Below are 19,117 nucleotides of genomic sequence, written 5' to 3'. Positions count from 1 at the left end.
AATAAGGGGTTAATGACAGCTTACAGCTGCCACTAAGCCCTAGATTTGTAATGAGGAGGGTCTATGAGACCCCTTCATTACTAATCTGTAAGTGTAAATAATTAAACACAAACACCCAAAAAATCCTTTGCAGTGCAAATGTATGTAGTTAATAAGCAGTCCCGGAGGTAGCATTACAGCTGTACGGTATACTGGCTAAGTATAATGAGCTTGCTCCAATACCCCTATCCCTTCTACCACCATTTTAATGCAGAGGATTCTGGTTCCCATAGATTTCTATGTGGACCAGTGTCCAGCCAGAACCATTTTTTTTTTAACCCTGTTGGACCTGACAATCCTGAGTATTCGTGAGTCCACCCATCACTACTAATTACTAGTGATGAGCGAGTATGCTTGTTACTACTCGGTACTCGCACGAGTATCACTGTACTCCGGCTACTCGGCGGGGACCGAGTAATCTCGCGATACTCGTGCTGTACTCGTGGTCTTCATTTCTGCATGTTGGCGCTCTTTTGAGAGCCAGCCCTCATGCAGGGATTGGCTGGCAGACCACTGCAATGCCACAGCCCTGTTAGTTGTGGAATTGCAGTGATTGGCCGGCCTGCACAGCGTGACCGAGCCTTTATACCGGCGGGCGCGCTGTGCTCTGCTCACAGCCATCCAGACAGTCAGTGCAGGGAGAGTGTTGCTGCTTCAGGGAAAGGTTTGCGGCCCTTTATAGTTAGTTCCGGAGCAGGGCTGCAAACAGTGTGACCAGAAGTCCTTCTCAGGACATACAATAAGTTGTATACAGGCAGGCAGGGTATAGCCAGGTCGGAGTACAGTAGCAGAGTCCTTCTCAGGACTATTGTTGCTGTATACAGGCAGGGTATAGCCAGGTCGGAGTACAGGCTAGTGACCAGAAGAGTCCTTGTCAGGACTATTGTAGCAGTATACAGGCAGGCAGGCAGGCAGGCAGGGTATATAGCCATTCCTAGTGGTGACCGTATACCAGCCTTCATCATATCTGGGGCTGGTGTACACAGTCTAAAACAGTCCTGATAGTGTCAGACTTCTCAGTAATTGTCGCTCCTAAAAAGCTGTTAGGTTCTTAGTGCGTCCGTGCTTGCATTTAAAAACCGCACGTGTGTGCCTGTCGGTGGCAGCGTACAGGTGCACTTGTGTGCGTTTTTCACAAACTATTATATAACGCACAAGTCTAGTGAATAATACATGTCAGTCAGCAGTGTCTGATAGTGTCAGACTTCTCAGTAATTGTCGCTCCTAAAAACCTGTTAGGTTCTTAGTGCGTCCGTGCTTGCATTTAAAAACCACACGTGTGTGCCTGTCGGTGGCAGCGTCAGGCTCCATATTGTCCCTGGATAGAGACGTGCATGATGGCCTGTAGACCTGAAGTGCCCATTGTAAGGCAGTGGGTCTATTGTAGTATAGCCCTTAGGCAGGGCAGCCAAAAATTTGGAGGCTCCACATTGTCCCTGGATAGAGATGTGCATGAGGGCCTCAAAACATTGTTACCATTGCAAAGGAGCGGGTCTCCTGTCGTTGTAATGCCCATTCTGAAAGAATGGGCGAAAAAATTTACCACTGGGGGTATACCTGAAACAACGGCCTAACTATTGTAACGGTCATCATGATGGCGCATGAGGAGAAGGAGGAGCAGTCCAGCCATTAGCCAAAGTCCAGAAGTGTGTTACCATGGTTGAGTGGAGGTACATGGCAAATTCCCGTTGCAAACTTTAAATTCCGCTGTCATTTGCTGGTGGTGTGGTGAAGTCTGGCCCAATCCAACCCTTGTTCATCTTGATCAGAGTCAGCCTGTCAGCATTTACAGTTGACAGGCGGGTGCGTTTATCTGTAATGATTCCACCTGCGGCACTAAAAACACGCTCTGACAAAACGCTAGCGGCAGGGCAGGCCAGGACTTCCAAAGCGTAAAGAGCCAATTCATGCCACGTGTCTGTCCAGCTTGGATACCCATTAATTGTAAGGCACAGAGGAATGTCGGAGTACAGTTGTTTGATCTGCAAGGTACTCCTTGAGCATCTGGGCAAACTTAGGATTTCTTGTGGCACTACCCCTCACCTCAGGGGCTGTGGCATGTGAGGGGCTGAGAAAACTGTCCCACGTCTTAAAGACTGTTCCCCTACCTCTGGCGGATTGGACTTGTGCCCCTCTCGGCTGTACGCCTTGGTTGTCCACTGATTCCTGAGCTATGCCGCTAGCGTTTTGTGAGGGGAATGCTTTGCCTACTTCCGTGACTATGGCCTTCTGGAACTGCTGCATTTTGCCTGACCTCTCCGCCTCGGGAATAAGAGACATAAAGTTCTCCTTTTAGCGTGGGTCTAACAGTGTTACCAACCAGTAATGATTGTCGGCCAAGATGTTCTTAACGCGAGGATCACGAGACAGGCAGCTTACCATAAAGTCAGCCATGTGTGCCAGACTCTTCACAGCCATCACTTCAGTATCCTGACCAACACGATGACTGAACATGCTGTCCTCCTCCTCCTCCTCCTCCTCCTCATCATCTACCCTGTCCTCTGGCCAGCCACGCTGAACCGAGGATATGACTGCATGTCATATCCTCAATTTGGCCAGAGAGTTGCTCCATGTCTTCATCCTCCTCCTCGTCATAGTCCTCCACTGCACGTTGTGATGAGACGAGGCTGGGCTGTGTGTTATCACCCACACCCACTACTGTTTCTTGCTCAAACTCATCGCGCTCCGCCTGCAATGCATCATGGTTGTTTTTTGAGCAGAGACCATTTTAGAAGGCAGAGAAGCGGTATGGTGACGCTAATAATGTCGTCATCGCCGCTCACCATCTTGGTGGAGTCCTCAAAGTTTTGGCGGATGGTACATAGGTCGGACATCCATCTCCACTCCTCAGGTGTTATGTGTGGAGTTTGACCCATTTCCCGACGGCTTAGGTGATGCAGGTACTCAACAACTGCCCTCTTCTGCTCACATATCCTGACCAACATGTGCAGAGTTGAATTCCAACGCGTGGGGACATCACACACCAGTCTGTGAGCCGGAAGATGCAAACGGCGCTGAAAGCCGGCAAGGCCGGCTGAAGCAGTAGGTGACTTTCGAAAATGTGCAGACAGGCGGCGAACTTTTACCAGCAGATCAGACAGCTCTGGGTATGACTTTAGAAACCGCTGAACCACGAGGTTGAGCACATGGGCCACGCATGGAACATGTGTCAGCTGGCCTCGCCTCAAAGCCGCCACCAGGTTCCGGCCATTGTCACACACGACTTTTCCTGGCTTTAGGTTCAGAGTTGTGAGCCAGTCATCTGCCTGCTGTTTCAGAGCTGTCCACACCTCTTCTGCATTGTGGGGTTTGTCACCTATGCAGATTAGCTTCAGCACTGCCTGTTGCCGCTTCGCCGAGGCAGTGCTGCAGTGCTTCTGTGTCGCCCTGGACAAGCCAGGGGCCACAGAGCACAACACTTAAACACCCCACACTCCCTGCAGGCATATCATAGTCAAAACACAAAATCCTTGTTGCCTTCCCCAGGGGCTGTTGTCCACACCAGGGTGTGGAGCCAGGCGGTTGGTCTCCACCCACCAAGGAGGAGGGAAAACACAGGCAGTGAGAGTTAAGCTAAGGAAGTGGAAGGAGGAAAGTAGTAGAGAGGAGAAAAGTGACAGCAAAGAGCCTGAAGTTGGTCCGGGTGTGTGGCCCGGACAGGACAGCAAGGTTGGCAGGATGTGGTGACCGTCTGCAGTGGAGGCCGATTGGAGTCTGCCGTAAGGACCGTGGACGGGTGGTGACCCGGCCGTACCGGACCGGTATACAAAGAGAAGCAAGCACCATTGGCAGAGGACTTTCGGATCCCGGCAAGGCTTGGTGTCGCCGTGAATTTGCCAAATCCGTTAGTGAAGGGGACCTCAGGGTTTCCAAACAACCAAGTCCCGATAGAAGGCAACCGTCCAACCGTGAAGGGGAGACACCGCCACCGCCAAGGGCAACCGTCTCCCAGGGCCAGCGCCTGTGGGCAAAAGGGGCTCCTCCGTCCCATATCCAGGTCGGGGAGCGGGTTACCGGTGGGAAACCATCACTACCAACACTTAACTTAGGTGCAGGGAGAGACAGTCATCACTAACCTGCAGGGAGGAACAACCGCAGCCGTCCGAGGGACCCGTCCATCCAGCCACTTGTTTTACCGTGAACTGTGTCATCATCATTGGGCTGAGTGAGTACCTCTGTGCCGTGCGGCACAGCGCTGCCCCTGCGACCCTGCACCTCATCAGGCCCGCAACCCGCCTGTCATCCATCTCTACCCCATCACCGGGCCCCGGGACAACCAACCCCCCTACCCACGGAGGGGAGAAATAACAACAAAGCTGCTCCCTGTCACAGGCTCCCGGGATCCCCGTCCAGAGCAGCGGTGGTGTCCACACAATCACCACAACCGTGGGTGGCGTCACGGACAATATCCCCAAAACCCAAACCACCCCTTTTCACTCATGGGCGAGTAGCGCCGCTCGAGTCCCCGGGATCCGGCCATCGCTCGAGCCAACGAGCAGCAGCAGCAGCCGTAGAGCAGCGGCAGCCGGACACGAGCAGTGGGAGAGCGCACCGTCCCCTCCTCCACCCGCGACACTTCCAGCTTGGGACTGGTGTGGAGGGTAAAGTGGATGAGGATGCGCAGGAGGAGGAGGAGGCTGAGGAGCATGACATTCCGGAGCTGTAGAGTGTGGGTGAAACCCTGACTGAGGTAGGGCCTGCAAAACTTGGTGTGTGAAGGACGTGTTCCGTCCCTCGCTCAGACTGGGTCCCAGCTTCCACAATATTAACCCAGTGTGACGTCAACGAGATGTAGTGGCCTTGCCCACATGCACTTGTCCACGTGTCTGTGGTTAGGTGGACTTTGGCTGAAACAGCGTTGTTCAGGGCACGTGTGATGTTTTGTGACACGTGGTTATGCAATGCGGGGACGGCACACCGGGAGAAATAGTGGCGGCTGGGGACCGAGTAACGTGGGACAGCTGCCACCATCAGGTCGCGGAATGCTTCTGTCTCAACCAGCCTAAAAGGCAACATTTCCAGCGCAAGCAGTCGTGAAAAGTTAGCATTTAGAAATGTGGCATGTGGGGCGTTGGCAGTGTATTTGCACCTGCGTTCAAAGGTTTGCTGAATGGATAACTGAACGCTGCGCTGGGACAAGGACGTGCTTGATGATGGTGTTATTTCTGCGTGGGTAACTGCAGGTGCAGGGCCGGAGGAGGCTTGTTCGCAGGCAGCATGGACAGGGGATTGGCTCGCATGCACAACCAGCGAAGACGTAGCAGTGACATCAGCAAGCACTGCTCCTCGACTCTGTTGTACTTCCCACAAAGTCGGGTGCTTGGCTGACATGTGCCTGATCATGCTGGTGGTGGTCAGGCTGCTAGTTTTGGTACCCCTGCTGATGCTGGCATGGCAGGTGTTGCAAATGGCCTTTTTAGAATCATCTGGAGCCAACTTAAAAAACTGCCAGACTCAGGAAGACCTAACATTTGTACAGGCACCTTGTGTCGTGTTGTTCCGGGGAACAGTTGCCTGACGTCTGCCTGGGGCCACCACTCTGCTTCTTACTGCCTGTTGGGATGCTACGCCTCCCTCCCCCTGTGCACTGCTGTCCTCGCTCTGCATATCCTCCTTCCCGGTTGGGTCAGTTACTGGATCATCCACCACGTCATCTTCCTCTTCCGCACCCTGCTCCTCCTCCTGACTTCCTGACAATTGTGTCTCATCATCGTCCACCCCTTGTTGAGACACGTTGCCAACTTCGTGAGAACGTGGCTGCTCAAATATTTGGGCATCTGTACATACAATCTCGTCATGGCCCACTTCAACAGGAGCTGGCGAGAGGCCAGAATGTGTGAATGGAAACGTGAACGAACAGCTCTTCCGAGTGTCCAAGTGTGGGATCAGTAATGTCCGTGGATGTGTACTCGGCCTTGTGGTAGGAAGGAGGATCAGGTTCTGAAATGTGCGGTGCAGTATCACGGCTACTGACACTTGACCGTGTGGAAGACAGAGTGTTTGTGGTGGTGCCAATCTGACTGGAAGCATTATCCGCTATCCAACTAACAACCTGTTGACACTGGTCTTGGTTCAAGAGCGGTGTACTGCTGCGGTCCCCAAGAATTTGGGACAGGACGTGCGAGCGAGTAGATGTGGCCCTTTGTTGTGGCGAAATTAGAGCTTGCACACGACCTCGGTCTCTGCCTGCACCACCATCACGTCCACTTCCTTGTTCGTTGCCAACGCCCTTGCGCATTTTGCAATGCTGTGCTGATGTGTATTCACTAGACTTGTGCGTTATATCCAAGTTTTTGCAAAACGCACACAAGTGCAGCGGAAAGCTGCCACCAACAGGCACACACGTGAGGTTTTTAAATGCAAGCACGGAGGCACTAAGAACCTAACAGGTCTCTATCCAGGGACAACGTGGAGCCTCCCAATTTTTGGCTGCCCTGCCTAAGGGCTATACTACAATAGACCCACTTCCTTCCAATGTGCACTTCAGGTTTACAGGCCCTCATGCACGTCTCTATCCAGGGACAACGTGGAGCCTCCCAATTTTTGGCTGCCCTGTCTAAGGGCTATACTACAATAGACCCACTTCCTTCCAATGGGCACTTCAGGTTTACAGGCCCTCATGCACGTCTCTATCCAGGGACAACGTGGAGCCTCCCAATTTTTGGCTGCCCTGCCTAAGGGCTATACTACAATAGACCCACTTCCTTCCAATGGGCACTTCAGGTTTACAGGCCCTCATGCACGTCTCTATCCAGGGACAACGTGGAGCCTCCCAATTTTTGGCTGCCCTGCCTAAGGGCTATACTACAATAGACCCACTTCCTTCCAATGGGCACTTCAGGTTTACAGGCCCTCATGCACGTCTCTATCCAGGGACAACGTGGAGCCTCCCAATTTTTGGCTGCCCTGCCTAAGGGCTATACTACAATAGACCCACTTCCTTCCAATGGGCACTTCAGGTTTACAGGCCCTCATGCACGTCTCTATCCAGGGACAATGTGGAGCCTCCCAATTTTTGGCTGCCCTGCCTAAGGGCTATACTACAATAGACCCACTTCCTTCCAATGGGCACTTCAGGTTTACAGGCCCTCATGCACGTCTCTATCCAGGGACAACGTGGAGCCTCCCAATTTTTGGCTGCCCTGCCAAAGGGCTATACTACAATAGACCCACTTCCTTCCAATAGGCACTTCAGGTTTACAGGCCCTCATGCACGTCTGTATGCAGGGTCATTGGTGAACCTCACAATTTTGGACTGCCCTGGCAAAGGAAAATACTGCAAAGACTCAGTTCCTCAAAATGGGCACATTAGACTCAGAGGCCTTTATGTACGTCTCTTCTCAGGGACATCGGAGTGCCACACAATGTTTTACGTAAAATCTTTCATGTATTGATCTCAAAAAGTAACATACATTAGCTCTATCTCACTATTGGGTATGTGCCCTTAACATTTCCGCCATGAAAATTCATTTTGGTGTCATTTTGGAAGGTTTTCTGGTGAGTCCGTAAAAATGACGTAAAACGCGGACAAAATTGTTCACAGCTGTGACTTTTGAGTGATAAATGCTTCAAGGGGTCTTCCCCATGCTGTTGCCATGTCATTTGAGCACTCTTCTGAGACTTTTGTGCCATTTTTAGGGTTTCTACTTGCTGCCGGGGGTCATTTCACAAAAATACTCGGGTCTCCCATAGGATAACATTGGGCTCGGTGCTCGGGCCGAGTACACGAGTATCTTGGGATGCTCGGTCCCGAGCCTCGAGCACCCGAGCTTTTTAGTACTCGCTCATCACTACTAATTACACATCATTCTACCCCTATAAAATCTCTTAGGTTCCTCTGACTTAGGCGGGCTTTGCACACTACGACATCGCAGGCCGATGCTGCGATGCCGAGTGCGATAGTGCCCGCCCCCGTCGCAGCAGCGATATGTGGTGATAGCTGGCGTAGCGAAAATTATCGCTACGCCAGCTTCACACACACACTCACCTGCCATGCGACGTCCCTGTGGCCGGCGACCCGCCTCCTTGTTAAGGGGGCGGGTCGTGCGGCGTCACTGCGACGTCACACGGCAGGCGGCCAATCGGAGCGGAGGGGCGGAGATGAGCAGGATGTAAACATCCCGCCCATCTCCTTCCTTCCGCATATCCTACGGAAGCCGCAGTGACGCCGGTAGGAGATGTTCCTCGCTCCTGCGGCTTCACACACAGCGATGTGTGCTGCCGCAGGAGCGAGGAACAACATCAGACTGTCGCGTCAGCGTAATTATGAATTACGCTGACGCTGCACCGATGATACGATTACGACGATTTTGCGCTCGTTAATCGTATCATCGAGACTTTACACACTGCGATGTCGCATGCGATGCTGGAAGTACGTCATTTTCAATTTGACCCCACCGACATCGCACCTGCGATGTTGCAGTGTGCAAAGCCCGCCTTAGAGCGAAAGCCAATTACAATGACAGTCGCTTCCTCTGGAGGACCAGGCACTTTAGATGAAAAAATCAATTCAAAGCAAATTAAAGTTATTATGAATTTCACCAAATTTTGGAATTTCCAATTTCTTTGTATTTCAATAGGTTTGAATATATATACGGTATATCACAAAAATGAGTACAGCCCTCACACATTTGTAAATATATTATTATAATTTTTCATGGGACAGCACTGGAGATCTGACCCGATTTGACCCTGTGATACAATATACAGTGTCAGTGCGCAGCTTGTATAACAGTGTGAATTTGGCGCCATCTTAATAACTCAATACACATCCATTATTGTCTAAATTGTTGGCAGTAAAAGTGAGTACACCCCTAAAAAATGGAGCCCACTTAAGAAGGTAGAAAACATAAAAAATTATATTTTTAATTTTAGTTGCTTAATTATTTAACATTTAGTCACCGGCACTAAAATTTTATCATATTTTCTGTTTTCAAAGAAATCAACACAAGAAACAGGAGAGAACCGAGGTAAGTGACATATAGGTATTATACTGTAGAAAGCAGAGATCTCATCTATAAAAAGTAATGGAGATCCATAACTATAGACCGGCTCTAGATATTGTGTTCCATGCTGGGTATAACATGGAGGGCCATTTCTTTTTTACAAGCGGCAGATTAGATGTTCAGGATTAACACGCCAAGATAAGTAAACTACAAACTCTCTGAATGAAAAAAAACACCCAAAAGGTGATTAAAAACAGTTGATTAGGGGTTGGACCTCTCAAAGAAGACATTAAGGATGCACATTAAATACAGTGCCTTGCAAAAGTATTTGGCCCCCTTGAATTTTTCAACCTTTTCCCACATTTCAGGCTTCAAACATAAAAATAAAAATTGTAATGCTCTGGTGAAGAATCAACAACAAGTGGGACACAATTGTGAAGCTGAATGAAATTTATTGCTTATTTTAAATTTTTGTAAAAAAAAACCCCTGAAAATTGGGGCGTGCAATATTATTCATCCCCTTTACTTTCAGTGCAGCAAACTCACTCCAGAAGTTGATTGAGGATCTGTGAATGATCCAATGTTGTTCTAAATGACTGATGATGATAAATATAAGCCCCTGTGTGTAGTCAAGTCTCTGTATAAATGCCCCTGCTCTGTGATAGTCTCAGGGTTCTGTGTAAAGCACAAAGAGCATCATAAAGGCCAAGGAACACAACAGGCAGGTCCGTGATACTGTTGTGGAGAAGATTAAAGCCGGGTTTGGTTACAAAAAGATTTCCAAAACTTAAAACATCCCAAGGAGCACTGTGCAAGCGATCATATTGAACTGGAAGGAGAATCATACCACTGCAAATCTACCAAAACCCATCCGTCTATACAAACTTTCATCTCAAACAAGGAGAAGACTGATCAGAGATGCAGCCAAGAGGCCCATGATCACTCTGGAGGATCTGCAGAGATCTACAGCTGAGGTGGGAGAGTCTTTCCATAGGACAACAATCAGTCATACACTGCACAAATCTGGCCTTTATGGAAGAGTGGCAAGAAGAAAGCCATTTCTCAAATATATTCATAAAAAGTGTTGTTTTAAGTTTGCCACAAGCCATCTGAGAGACACCAAACATGTGGAAGAGGGTGCTCTGGTCAGATGAAACCAAAATCAAACTATTTGGGCACAATGCCAAACGATATGTTTGGCGTAAAAGCAACACAGCTCATCACCCTGAAAACAGCATCCACACTGTCAAACATGGTGGAGGCAGCATCATGGTTTGGACCTGCTTTTCTTCAGCAGGGACAGGGAAGATGGTTAAAATTGATGGGAAGATGGATGGAGCCAAATACAGGACCATTCTTGAAGAAAACCTGTTGGAGTCTGCAAAAGACCTGAGACTGGAACGGAGATTTGGCTTTCAACAAGGCAATGATCCCAAACATAAAGCAAAATCTACAATGGAATGGTTCACAAATAAACGTATCCAGGTGTTAGAATGGCCAAGTCACAGTCCAGACCTGAACCCAATCGATATATGTTTGAAGCCTGAAATGTGGGAAAAGGTTGAAAAATTCAATGGGGCTGAATACTTTCGCAAGGCACTGTATATAAGATTGGTTTTCTCAGACAGGTGAACAGATTACTATAAGAATACTACAAGTTGAGGCTACAGGATGTCCACTATATGTTCTTCAATCTAACACTTTAGACTTTCCTTTTTCTAAAGTTCTCAAGTTGTCTTACTATTTCTCTTAAAGGTGGTGTCCCCTACTAGGACAATCCCTTTTTTATCCACATGTTTTGCTCCATAAAATAATAAAGCTTTTACTCACCTCCCATATCGGCATCCTGCCAGTGGTGTCAGCACGCACACTTCCGGGGTCACATGAGGTTGGGTCATCACGTGAGCCTTGAACCTCTCACTGCCTACAAACATATGAGTAATTAACAGGAAGTGAGCGGCAGCTAATGATCTCACTTCCTGCTGATGACTCATACATCTGAAGGTGGAGAGTGGGATTCCGGCAATAATTGGGCTCAGGGCTCATGTGATGTAACAGCTCCATGTGAGCCCCAGAAATGCGATCACTGGCACCACTGGAAATGCGCTGGCACTGGAGGTGAGTGTGGACGGAGAACGGTTTGTCTGAATAGTGGATACCCGCTATTACTGAAGATATTTTTTTATACTTTTTGTTCCTGCAGACTGAAGCCACATATACCGACCTGAGGAGATCACAGATTACAGAAACATATGATCATTTGAAGGTAACAAGATTGATATAATGACATCTGATAAAGTAGTTCTGCCTAGATCTAGCATATTCTACTTTGGTAAATGGTAATTTGTGTTAGCACAACTGATCGACTCAGTCTTGTCTAAAAGTTTATTTTTTGGAAATCAGAGCCCCAAATCCCCAAAACTGGAATTTTATATTCCAATATTGATGATTAATGAATTGGCATAAGATGCACTTAATTTATTAAAACGCCTTTAAATTAATTTGGTACATCTTTCCCGTGCCGTGCACCACTGCATGAAATGTGCAGCAGTCACGGACTGGAATATATTTCCGCCATATATAATGCTATCTTCGTGGAGTAAATTATGTTGAATTTGCTGACTATACTTAACCACGCCCCCTTCTTGTGAAGCCTCACCCATTTAAAAAAATGGCCAGACCTGGTGTAAGAATGAAAAATGTCACAAAATTGTGTAGCAGTAAGGTTCGGTCTGGCTCAACTGTTGGAATAGTGGGTGCTCGAAGGTCAAAGAAATATCTCCAATATATAGTAAATAACCACTAAACAGCTAGGGTGAGGAAATTCAAAACATGATAATGGAGAATGGATATCCTTTTAGATTTTGTAGCAACTCTAAGTTGCCAAGAAATTTTGAGCCATTTCAAACAATTGGTGAAAGCAGTTCGATGGAGCAAAGCCAAAGACTTTATACAAGGATGTCTGATGAGTATTGCTAAGCAATTAGTCTTAAGTCTTCAGGAAGAAATGGACAAAGAAAAGATGAGGAGGCCGCGATTATACCAAAGCCAAGTCTAGATAATGGCTGCTTTTACTGCCCCGCTGGTCGATAATATCACACTAGGATATATGTATATTAATAATAGGAACTTCATTTCTGTGTAGATAATTATATTGTTTACTGGTAATTTAATTATTTTGTATTTCTTTACATTTTTTCATTATATATTCATACTTATATTGTAACATTGACTGAATATTTTTATCTTACAGCCTGTGACCCCTGCAGACTCCGCTCCTGTGAGATCTGAAGTAGAAACAAATAACATATATGAAATTCTCCATTAATAAAATTATTAAAATGACAATAAAATCATCATCGATATTCATGGAGGCCAATGGTTTCTTTTTATAAGATAAAAAATGTATCTGCCTTTGCTTTTGGTATCATAAATGTATCTCTCTTGGTTTTCTCATTGAATCCTCTGGGACCTGTTACAAAACACAAATGTAAATATATATAAACATTCTTATGAAGGGATGACCCATATTTTAAGGCCCTGTTACACGCTACGATATCACAAGCGATATCGTGAGCGATAGTACCCGCCCCCGTCGTTTGTGCATCACGGGCAAATCGTTGCCCGTGGCGCACAATGTCGGTAACCCCCGTCACACGTACTTACCTCCCTAACAACCTCGCTGTGGGCGGCGAACATCCTCTTCCTGAAGGGGGAGGGGCGTTCGGCGTCATAGCGACGTGACACAGCGCGGCGGAGATGAGCAGCCGGAACATCCCACCCACCTCCTTCCTTCCTCGTTGCCGGCGGGACGCAAGTAAGCTGTGTTCGTCGTTCCCGGGGTGTCACACGTAGCGATATGTGCTGCCTCAGGAACGACGAACAACCTACGTGCAGAAGGAGGAACGACATTCTGAAAATGAATGACGTGTCAACGAGCAACGATAAGGGGAGTATTTTTGCTCGTTAACAGTCAGTCATTCGCAGGTGTCACACGCAACGACATCTCTAACGATGCCGGATGTGCATCACGAATTCCGTGACCCAGACGACATATCGTTAAATATGTTGTTGCGTGTAACGGGGCCTTTACAGTTGCCTCTATGACCTAGGAGAGACCATCAAGTGAAAACTATGGGCCAAGTGATGAGTAACTTTGACACCAAACTCAAAAAGATTTAATGTAGCCATATGATCATGAATGTAACTAATGTGTCATTCTAAAACCAATTATATCAGTGGAGACATTTAGTTTGGACATTATATCCGGTGACTCAATAGTTGTCGGTGTTGTCTTGCATCCGGGGTTCAAGTTCCACCAAAAGTAACAACTGCAAAGAGTTTCCATGCTCTCGATAGGTTTCTTCCTACACTTTAAGACATGCTGTTATGGAATTTAGATTCTAAGCTCCCCCAATGGATACAGTGATGATGATGTCTGTAAATAGCTGTGAGTAAAATAAATAAACATATTCATTTAATGAAATCTGAATTTAAAAATGGAGGTTCTGAACCATTTGGAAGCTGGGCCTTGAGGTGGATGGAGCTGGTGGAGCCTTTATTGCAAGTTGCTGAGTAGGTTGCAGCCCAGGTTCTGACTTCTGTTCTGTGTTGTACCTTTATCGTTTGTTGTTATCCCCTGTCTGTCATTTCTTTCCATGGTGTTGTATTAGCGCAGTGGTCGGGACAAAAGGCTGCTTTACACGCAGCGACATCGCTAGCAATGTCGCTCGTGAAAGCCCCCGTCCCCGTCGTTTGTGCATCAGGGGCAAATCACTACAATATCGCTAGGACCCGTCACACGTACTTACCTGCCTAGCGACGTCGCTGTGGCCGGCGAACAACCTCTTTTGTAAAGGGGCACTTCGTGTGGCGTCACAGCGACGTCACACGGCAGGCGTCCAATATAAGTGGAGGGGAGGAGAGCAGCCGAATGAAAGTCACGCCCACCTCATTGCCGGAGGATGCAGGTACGGTGTTGTTCGTCATTGCTGGGGTGTCACACGTAGCGATGTGTGCTGCCTCAGGAACGATGAACAACCTGCATCCAGCACCAGCAATGATATTTGGGAAAGGAATGACGTGTCAACAATCAACGATTAGGTGAGTATTTTTGATCGTTAATGGCTGTTTGTAGCTGTCACACGCAACAACGTCGCTAACAATGTCGGATGTGGGTCACGAATTCCGTGACCACGACACATATCGTTAGTGATATCGTTGCATGTAAAGCCCCCTTAATGTCCTTCTCCTGCCAGCTCACTAGCCAGGGTTGTTACAGGGTCTTTTAGGGTCTTAGGTATCCTGTTTGGCGACAGGTACAGCTGTAGGTGAGAGCAGGAGGTATTCCATCTTCTTCCTCATTAGCGTTGGGGTCCACTGGTGTTATAGTGTCCCCGGTGTACTCCTTGTTTTGTTGTGCGTTGCGCTGTACACCAGACTTCCCATAGTCACTACATCACAAGAATTGTACGAAGTGACCTACTGAGACACACTAAAAATCCTATATAAATTTCATGGTTAGGGTATGTCCCATATTATCTGCCTCAGTGCCAGCATTTTTTCCTTGATAGCAATACAGGCAAAAAATACCCAACCATTGCCAATAAAGCTATGAATGCACCAAGGTCCCAACAAATATGTAATATGTGAATTTCCACTCCAGTCTTCTATATAAATCAGTCAATGTTTCATATATCCTTCTATACTGTACGTGCAGCAAATAAATCACCTTTCATGATTAATCAATGAATTTGTTGACAATTGTATAACATTGACATTGGAGGTAAGGCATTGCGTACTGTCCAAACACTCAATATTCCTATAACCAATGGTGCGTCACATCGGTCAATGTTCAAAAATGAAGGGATCCAATCATGACTCAATGGAAAACTTTATACACTGTTGAATCAGACAATAATTATTACCCACCTAACAACCATTTTGCTGCAATTGCATAAAGCACAAATTTTGTATTAAAAAGTATTTGTAAAATTCAAGTTAAATTGAATATTCCTTAAATTAATGTGTTTATACATTTTATAGAACTGACTTACTGCACATGATAAACATAGTTCAGACATATATATATATATATATGTCAGTGACGCACATTCTGTTGGAGCCCCCTGTGCAAAATATGTTAAATTGTGCATTATGATGAGCTTTTGGAGCCTGTATGTTGTTCATGCACAGGGTCATTCTTCTGTTTTTGTCCATTTCTGATTTTACCCATCAACATCTCACCTATTTTGTCCGAGCTGTGGTTAGAATCATGCAAAACTGACAAAAGTCAAAAATGTTTTGCTAAACCTCTCATTGTGCAAAAAGTGTGCACCTTTTCAAACCTTTTTTTCCAGAAATGTTGCAAAAAAGCTTTGATGAATTGCCCTGCAAATCATCTAAAAATGTGGACCAAATGTATACTTCCATAACAGTTGTGCACTGCTAATTAATAGGGATCCGTGAGCCCTCTCATACACTGTCCGATACTTCTTCAAATATCGAGGTGCTCGGGAATGCTCAGTGCTCAGCTGAGTATCGCGATTGCTCAGATGTATCATTCATGAAACATTGAACACAACGTTCCGGTTCGCTTCAGTGAATGATGGGAGCTGGCACCTCAGTATGAGACACTTGCAGTCTCTGAATGGCTGTTACTGAGGGTAAAACCAACATTTTTGGATATGGTGTGTCCAAAATAAACCCCTTTCTCCCTTTTAGGCTAGCTGTATGTGGACAGAGAGCCGAACTGCCCAAACATTGACTTCTAATATACTCATTACTTGAATTGAGCCATCAGAGCATCTCACCTGCTCAACTTCAGTAAAGAGCACTCGAACATCGTAGTGTACGCTCATCTTGCCTCATTAAGACCTACCAAGCATGGTAGTACTCGCTCATCCCTACTAATAAAAGAAAAATCATTATACCAGGTTGAGTGCCTCAGACATTTTCCGCTGACTGAATGTAATTTTTTAAAAGAAATATACATTGGTCAAAGAGCAAAGCAGCAGCTGCCATTGAGGAAATCTTTATATAAATACAAGAAGAGTAGGAAAAAGTCAACATGGCGCTCTGTTGTAGAAAAGTCATTATATTGTTGGAGCGCCAGCTCGGTGGCTGGTTGCAAATCAGTGGCTTCACAGCTGAAGAAGACGCAACGTAAAAAGAGCATAGAAGTCTGAAGTGAAACGAGAGACACTTGTCAGCCAGGAGATTTGGTCAATAATAGAGGGCACCTGATGTATCCATCATCAATCTGGGGTTCCCCATTTTATTTAAAGGGTTATCCCAAGAATAAAGAACATTTTAATTTATATATCTTGGAATCCAATTTTTGGGGAAAATTTGGCTAAGTTTTTGGAGTAAAATGTGAAAGCATAAACTGATCTTTAGTGGTGAGGCATAGGCAAGCTTTGTGGAGTCACCGTGGCTTTGTCAACCACTTTGTGACAAACATTGAGGATCATAAGGATCTCATGCCTGCTTTGTTGCCTATATGTTTTGGTAGAATCTCTGACTGAGCATCTTCATTGTATATACCTAACCCTCTTATTAATAGTGAAGTAGTTGTTTATTTATTTATTTAGTTTTTTGATGGCCTTCATCTTGATCTGAAGCCATGGCCACTTGATAGATGAACATTTTGTAGGAGATGGATCTTGGGCAGCCTGGATAGGTCAACCTGGGTCTTCTCAGCCTAGATAGGTCCACCTGGGTCTTCTCCGCCTAGATAGGTCCACCAGGGTCTTCTCTGCCTAGATAGGTCCACCAGGGTCTTTTCTGCCTAGATAGGTCCACCAGGTTCTTCTCCACCTAGATAGGTCTGCCAGGGTCTTCTCGGCCTAGATAAGTCCACCAGGGTCTTCTCAGCCTAGATAGGTCCACCAGGGTCTTCTCAGCCTAGATAGGTCCACAAAGGGTCTTCTCAGCCTAGATAGGTCCACAAAGGTCTTCTCAGCTGAGATAGGTCCACCAGAGTCTTCACCTAGATAGGTCTACCAAGGTCTTCCCCACCTAGATAGGTCCACCAGGGTCTTCTTCACTGTTATTTTGATAGCATCAAGCCATTGGCATGCACGTCTTCTTTTTGTCTTGTTACTTCTATTCTTCCGACCATGATGTCCTTTTCCAGTGATTTTAGCCCCTGTAAGCTGGTTATGGTCTGGGCTGAATATATTCAATATTTTAGCATGCAGTGATTTTGAATAGAAGCAAATAAAGGGGCCAGCAGACAATCTGGATAAAACAAAAAAGTAAATAAAATCCCTTTAGCCGTTACTGTTATATATTGTGTGGAAAAAATGATGAACCATAGATATTGTAGAGTTGTAAAAATATGATGATAGAATATGTAATATACGTAATATGTATGAGAAAATATAAGAAACTGGTCCATGATTGAATTGAGAGGGCAAATACAGTGGTATGAGGTGATACTAATAATATGCTAGAATTCCCTGAAAAAATTATAAAAACAATCTGTACTAATGGAAAATAATAATCATAAATAGGGAAGAAGGGGTTAATCAAGTATTTATGATTCCAGCTGCTGAATGATTCACGGCATCGCAGCGGCACAGCCCGGTCTCTGTAGTAAGTCAGTGTCACCTAACACTCTGCAGCCGGGGAGCGGAGCCATCACAGGGAGAGACGCTGGACGCGGAGGCAAGAGGATAGCGGCAGAGAAATCAGCCACAAAGGTAAGTGTATTCATAGACTTTAATTGTACTGATTCGCTCCTGAGCTACAAGTGGAACTATTATATTTTATATATTATATCATCAAGCCATAAGCTGCTATTTTCCTTTTTTCTTCTTTTGCTTTGAGCCTTTTTGCCTTGGTTACACACTTTTTGCAACATTTTTTAAACCATTTTGCAGTCGCACAAATATTATGCACAATTCTGAGCGTTCTATTCAAAATACTGGTGATTACACAGCCATAGACTCCCATGAAAAAATGAATCCAATTTTTTAAAAATGGGAAAAAAGTTGTGTTTGCCAACGGATCCATTCTAATGCATGATTACTAGAGATGAGGGAACCAGAGGTTCGGTGTTCGGTGGTTGTAAACAGCACAGACTTTGAAAAACAACAGGTTTCAAGTTTGTAGATTGGATGATTCACTTTTGCAAACCACTCGTGGAACATCAGTGAACTCAGCCCGGTGTGAGCAGCTTGCACTGGGGGTAACAACATCAGGATCAAATGTAGTGTGCACATAAAAAAGAAATGAAAAACCTCTGCCCGCCTTCCCCCAGAAGTGATCTGTTTATGCCTGGCTGCATGTGGACGAAGACCAAAACTGCCCGATTAGTGACTTTCATTAGGGTTCACGTCAGGGCCAGGTCCCAAACTGAACTTTTCAAAAGTCTGGCTACAGCGGCCGAACTGAACCCCCACAGGTCCGCTCATTTATAATGGTTACTGGACGTGTGAATGTAGCCTAAAGCGGGCTTTACACGCTACGACATCGCTAATGCGGAGTCGTTGGGGTCACGGAATTCGTGACGCACATCCGGCCGCATTAGCGATGCTGTTGCGTGTGACACCGATAAGCGATTTTGCATCGTTGCAAAAACGTGCAAAATCGCTAATCGGCGACACGAGGGTCCATTCTCAAATCTCGTTACTGCAGCAGTAACGAGGTTGTTCCTCGTTCCTGTGGCAGCACACATCGCTGCGTGTGACGCCGCAGGAACGAGGAAGCTCCCCTTACCTGCCTCCCGGCCGCTATGCGGAAGGAAGGAGGTGGGCGGGATGTTACGTCCCGCTCATCTCCGCCCCTCCGCTGCTATTGGGCGGCGGTTCAGTGACGTTTCTGTGACGTCGCTGTGACGCCGCATGGACCGCCCCCTTAGAAAGGAGGCGGTTCGCCGGTCACAGCGACGTCGCCGGACAGGTAAGTATGTGTGACGGCAGTGGGCGATGTTGTGCGGCACGGGCAGCGATATGCCCGTGTCGCGCAACAGATGGGGGCGGGTACCCACACTAGCGATATCGGGACCGATATCGCAGTGTGTAAAGTAGCCTTAAGTCATAAGATCACTTTCTTGAGTCTTTTGGACTGTTAAAAAACAATTTTGGTCATTTAAACATTACACCTTTTTCTGAAAGTTTTCAGTTTTA

General features: G+C 46.5%; 1 protein-coding gene across 1 annotated transcript in view; it reads left to right on the top strand.

The window, feature by feature from the left end:
• The window catches only part of LOC142255721 (Schwann cell myelin protein-like), a 37,221-nt gene extending 24,909 nt beyond the window's left edge, over nucleotides 1–12,312 (top strand). The window contains exons 6-8 of the mRNA XM_075327178.1: nucleotides 8,978–9,008; nucleotides 11,188–11,250; nucleotides 12,238–12,312. Of these exons, the coding sequence (XP_075183293.1) occupies nucleotides 8,978–9,008; nucleotides 11,188–11,250; nucleotides 12,238–12,312 (169 nt within the window). The remainder of the gene's footprint in view (nucleotides 1–8,977; nucleotides 9,009–11,187; nucleotides 11,251–12,237) is intronic.
• Nucleotides 12,313–19,117: the final 6,805 nt, after the last annotated feature.

The sequence above is a fragment of the Anomaloglossus baeobatrachus genome, chromosome 11 (assembly GCF_048569485.1).
Source record: "Anomaloglossus baeobatrachus isolate aAnoBae1 chromosome 11, aAnoBae1.hap1, whole genome shotgun sequence".
Lineage (NCBI taxonomy): Eukaryota > Metazoa > Chordata > Amphibia > Anura > Aromobatidae > Anomaloglossus > Anomaloglossus baeobatrachus.
The sequence above is the reverse complement of the archived record's forward strand: the minus strand, read 5'-3'. Positions and strand labels throughout refer to the sequence as shown.